General features: G+C 43.7%; 1 protein-coding gene across 1 annotated transcript in view; it reads right to left on the bottom strand.

Annotated features, from left to right (window-relative positions):
- Window positions 1-4,094, bottom strand: part of LOC103773947 (nebulin-like) — a gene marked incomplete at its 5' end in the record, with an annotated part of 7,760 nt that extends 3,666 nt beyond the window's left edge. Inside the window, 7 exons of the mRNA XM_008941330.1 lie at window positions 312-404; window positions 686-778; window positions 1,080-1,172; window positions 2,128-2,220; window positions 2,685-2,777; window positions 3,292-3,384; window positions 4,002-4,094. Of these exons, the coding sequence (XP_008939578.1) occupies window positions 312-404; window positions 686-778; window positions 1,080-1,172; window positions 2,128-2,220; window positions 2,685-2,777; window positions 3,292-3,384; window positions 4,002-4,094 (651 nt within the window). The remainder of the gene's footprint in view (window positions 1-311; window positions 405-685; window positions 779-1,079; window positions 1,173-2,127; window positions 2,221-2,684; window positions 2,778-3,291; window positions 3,385-4,001) is intronic.
- Window positions 4,095-4,894: the final 800 nt, after the last annotated feature.

Raw genomic sequence — 4,894 nt, 5'->3', positions numbered from 1 at the left:
GCAGAGCCAGAAGGTCTCCCCTGAGCCTCCTTTGCTCCAGGCTCAGCACCCCCAGCTCCCTCAGCTGCTCCTCACCACACTTGGCCTCTAGACCCTTCCCCAGCAGCTTCGTTGCCCTTCTCTGGCCACGCTCCAGCCCCTCCGACATATGGTATAAGACACATACAGTCATGCAGTTTAAGACCAGTAAAACCAGCTTCACATTTCCAAGCTGGGCAGCCAGGTGGTTGTGTTCACCTCTGCACTGCTGGTTCAGGAATGGAAATGTCACTTTTTAACAGGTTTTCCTTTCCTGGCAGACCAGAACTTACCGAGCTGATGTTCTCCTGGTTGCGTTTCGCTCTCTCCATCTCTGGGGTCAGTGGTGTTGGGGTTCCTTTTGCCAGCTGCTCCTTGTACAGGACCTGCAGTGTACAGACAAGGGGTCCACAGGTCAGACTGGGCCAGTCCCTGGCTCCTGTTTAACTGGTGTTATGGTTTAAGCATATTCATCTCTGCAGGGGGGAGAAAAGATCTTGGGAAGTAAAGCATCTAGAGAGTTATTGGCCAGAGTAAAAGGTAAGAATCAAAGGGAGAAATAGGCAAAACTAAGGAAAACAGAGAAAATAAGGCTGAATTAGAAGTGGAGCTTTGGTTCAGAATGGTTATTTTTGGTATTAGGGGGTTGTCTGTCTGCTTTCAGTACCGAGCTAATGTGTTCTTGATTGCGTTTGACCCTCTCCATCTCTGGAGTGACCGGCGTGGGCGTTGCCTTCCCTAAGCCTTCTCTGTACACAACCTACAGATCACAGAGTAACTCAGAGTCACAGCTGCACCAACTCAAAACCATCCTGTTACTGGGTTTAGGGTCAACACCACTCGTTACCAAAGGAAAAACAAAGCTCAGAGGAATAATGGTATTAAAAAGTTAATCGGGAAAAAAAAAAACACCAAAAACAAAACCTTTTAAATACTAGAATTTTAAAAGATTACTTTCTATTTTGGGGGTGAAAAATCAGTGTTAAAGAAAACCAGGCAGTGTAAAGTTATTAAAAAAAGAAGTGCTCTGTTATATCCCCTTGATTTCTTCCAGACAATACCGAGCTAATGTGTTCTTGATTGCGTTTGACTCTCTCCATCTCTGGAGTGATTGGGGTGGGGGTTGCTCGCCCCAGGTTTTCTTTGTACAACACCTGTGGGGTACAGAAGATGTGTCTGGGATCTTAAAAAAAAAAAAAAGAACCCCCGAAAGCAAAAGGATCTGAACACAAAGTGTTACGTTGTTATCCAATCTCAGACAAGTCAGGGCTGATGATGCCAAGGAGCACTGCACAAAAGCCAAACATCTGCTGCTGTGAGGATGGGGAGGCCAGGGAAACTAGAAAAGGCCAGCTTGTTATTTTGCTGGTTAAAAAAGATGGGCTCTATCCAGCTGCAGCTATGATGACCTCTCCCTGGGTTCAAGGAAGCTCCTCCTGGCCCTAGAGAACTACTTCAGAAATGCTTTACCTGCTGTGCTGTCTGTATTTGAAGCCATTTGTGCCCTTTTTTGGGGGGAGGAGGGAGTTTTGTTGCCACGCTGACGTTGGGCAGCTAAATAAAGAAGGGTGTTGAGGCTGGGTGGCTGGTGTCACTGCACTGCTACACCTACACCTCTCCTCTGTCCATGAAGCCACCACTGATGGGCCACCCAGAACAGGAACAGTCTTGTTCCTTTTGGGTCAGCCCATTTCAGGGATCATAAAGTCACCTGTCACAGCAACCCACTCTCACGTGGGTCCCAGATGTGGCTTTTTCCAAGTGGGGTGCTCAAGTTCCTTGTTTGTTTGTTCTTCACTAAAGCCAAATACCCCTGAAAAGCTTAAACAAGAGACAAAGCTGAATGTCCTCACCAAGGGATGCTAAGCTCTTGAGGTTGTCTGGATAGAGCCCAGAGGTGCACAGACAGAGCTGTAGAAAAGGCCTAAGTAAGTGCCTGGCTCAGGCTGTTAACACTAAGCTCATTTTATTGGAGGGACGATTAATTTGCAGAAACAAATATATATATATTTTTAAAACTCAAAATCAACTTTCAGTAGGTAGTTAGAATGTTAACTTGAGTAAGATAAAAGCACAAAGTTAAGATAAATATATCTGTTTTTAAGGTACCGAGCTAATGATTTCTTGATTGCGTTTGACTCTCTCCATCTCTGGAGTGATTGGTGTTGGGGTCACTTTCCCCACATTTTCTTTGTACAAAACCTACAGGATACAAGGGAGTATCCATTATAAAGGCACAGCCAAGAAAAGGAAAAAAAAAACCAAACCAAAATAACCACAAAATCAAAAAAAAACACCCACAAAATGAAAGCCAAGTAAAATACAGCTTTAGAAAGGGTTAGATCTGGGGCAGAGTGCTGGTCCCTGAAGAAGCAACACCAGCTTTGCCTTTAATCTGCCTGTATGGAATCAACAGACACAAGCTTGTAGTAAGGAAGGGTTAAAATTAAAAAAAAAAAAGGCAGAAAATCAATATCCATCCAAAAAAAAACCCCACCCCAAAGCAAACCTAGCTGGAGCCGAGCCCTGCCTCAGACCGTGTTAAACAGAAGGTTGTGTGTGAGCACCGAGGTTTATGCTCCGAGGCAGCCTCTTTTTGTGAAGTTAGCAAGCCCGTTAAACGCTTCATTCAGCTCTTTAGGAAAGGAGTTTCCTGTGCAAAATACCGAGCTAATGATTTCTTGATTGCGTTTGACTCTCTCCATCTCGGGAGTGACAGGGGTGGGGGTGGCTTTCCCTATGTTCTCTTTATACAACACCTATGAGACAGAAAGAAGGAGCCAAAGAGAGCAAGAGTAAATAAAAAGCTGTCTGCAAACACAAGTCGAGCCCAAGGCTTTTTCTTCTGGTGTTTCTTTTCTCCAGATGTATATTCTATATTTTTTTTAAAGCAATATATTGCTAGAGAAGGAGGGTTTGGCACACTGGCTTTTTAACTCGTCATCAATAGTGTGAGTAGAACAGAAATGAGACCACAGAAGTACCCTATGGAGGGCTGAGGATGTTAAGAATAGGTAAATGATCATTAAAAGATAAAAAGTCAGCACTGCAGAGGAAAATGAGTGGAGTTAAGTGTTTTTAGGATTAGAAGAGGGCATTAAAACCACTGAAGAACCAAGAAAACAAGTCACCACTGTAAACCAGGAGTACAAAGTCAGCTGCCTTAGGGCTGAGGGCTGTGTTATTTTTGTGTTACCACACCCGTTTATTAAAACTGTTAAAAATATTCTTTTAAACCGAGTTAAATGGAACTTTTTTGTCTTAGCAAAGTACCGAGCTACAGATCTCTTGATTGCGTTTGACCCTCTCCATCTCTGGGGTGACTGGGGTGGGGGTTCCTGTCCCCACACTCTCCTTGTACAACACCTGTGTGGCAACAAAAAGCAGCCAAGAACACAATCACAACTCAATGATCATCACATCCAACATCCAGGCAAATAGCTGAGCCTGCTGGAGCTCAGACTGCTTTCACGTGCCCCAAAAGCTACCCCTGGAGGCAAGGAGGGCAGGATTTCACCCGGGAGGGTTTGAGGGCAAAGAGGTCTATGGTTTAATCTCAGTAGGGGTGGCAAATCCAGCACAGAACCCTCTTACATCAAACAATAAGTTCTCAGGGTGGAGAGAAGCTTCTAGAGTACCACTGAAGCCTGTGAGAAAGTCAGACCCTCCCTCTTCTATGATAACAGCATTAAAACAGGAAACTGGTAGGATTGAGAAAACCCAACACACATAAAAAAAAGAGAAAGGAAGTTGGAAAAGGGAGCAAAATGGTTAAAAATATTTAGGATCATGTGAATAATTATACATATGAAGAAGTGTTAGGTCAGGAACGCTGGAGAAATACAGTACAGTGAAGAAGGAGGGATGCTTTTATAAGTTGATTACATGGAAGCAAGGAGGGGGCTTGTGCATTTTTCACAGAGGTTAAAGAAGTGCTGTTTGAGTGGAGTTAAAGGGAATGTGGCTGCTCCTCCCCAAAATACCGAGCTAATGTGTTCTTGGTTGCGTTTGACTCTCTCCACCTCAGGAGTGACAGGTATGGGGGTTCCTGTCCCCAGCTCCTCTTTGTACAACACCTGTGGGGTAACAAGGCCACGTTAAAAACCAGAAGGAGCATGCAAACAACACCCAGCTTGCTGAGAAAACAGGCTGAATGTTTTTTTCAGAGTCTCTCTGAACCGAAAGCTTGGAATGAAAGAGAAAAATTGAGGTGCTCAGCAGGGATCTCTGCAGTGCCACGCTGGGACATCTCTGCTGTCTTCTCAGGAGCTATGGGGAAAAACTGTGAGCAAGGCCAGGCTGTTAAAGACTTCCCAGAGGAGAAAGTGTCCAACAGGACCCAAAAGGAACAACAAAACCAACTCTGTTTGATTGGCCCACCCCACAACCATCCCAGCAGGTTCTAGTGGTGTGTGTCAGAGCGCTGTTACACCAAGGGGATGGCCACAGCTTTATACCAGGCATGGAACAGGTTGGTTCTTAGATATAAAGTAAGTAAAATCAGGGGAAAAAATAAGAAGCACCACACAAAACAAGACTAAGGATTGTTGTGACCAAGAGAAGGAAAACAGCGTGGGTTTTACAAAGGAAAAAAAAAAATACATTAAAAGATAATCAGCCTCAAAAGAAAGGTAGAATTAAAAGTTGTTATTATTAAGATGAGGTAATAAAATCAAGAGGAACCAGAATGATGTAAGCAACAATCATGGAGGAAAAAAAAAAAATCTCAAAGGGACCAGGATATTATTTTTTGTGTAAGTTGATTACAGGGGAACAAGAATCTTTTTGTGCGTGTTAAAAATATTTTAAAATAGATTAAAAGGGAATTTGCTGCTTTCCAAAGGAAAAGATACCGAGCTAAAGTTTTCTTGATTGC

This window comes from Merops nubicus, unplaced genomic scaffold (genome assembly GCF_000691845.1).
Source record: "Merops nubicus isolate BGI_N331 unplaced genomic scaffold, ASM69184v1 scaffold16965, whole genome shotgun sequence".
Lineage (NCBI taxonomy): Eukaryota > Metazoa > Chordata > Aves > Coraciiformes > Meropidae > Merops > Merops nubicus.
This window is presented reverse-complemented; position numbering and strand designations above follow the sequence as displayed.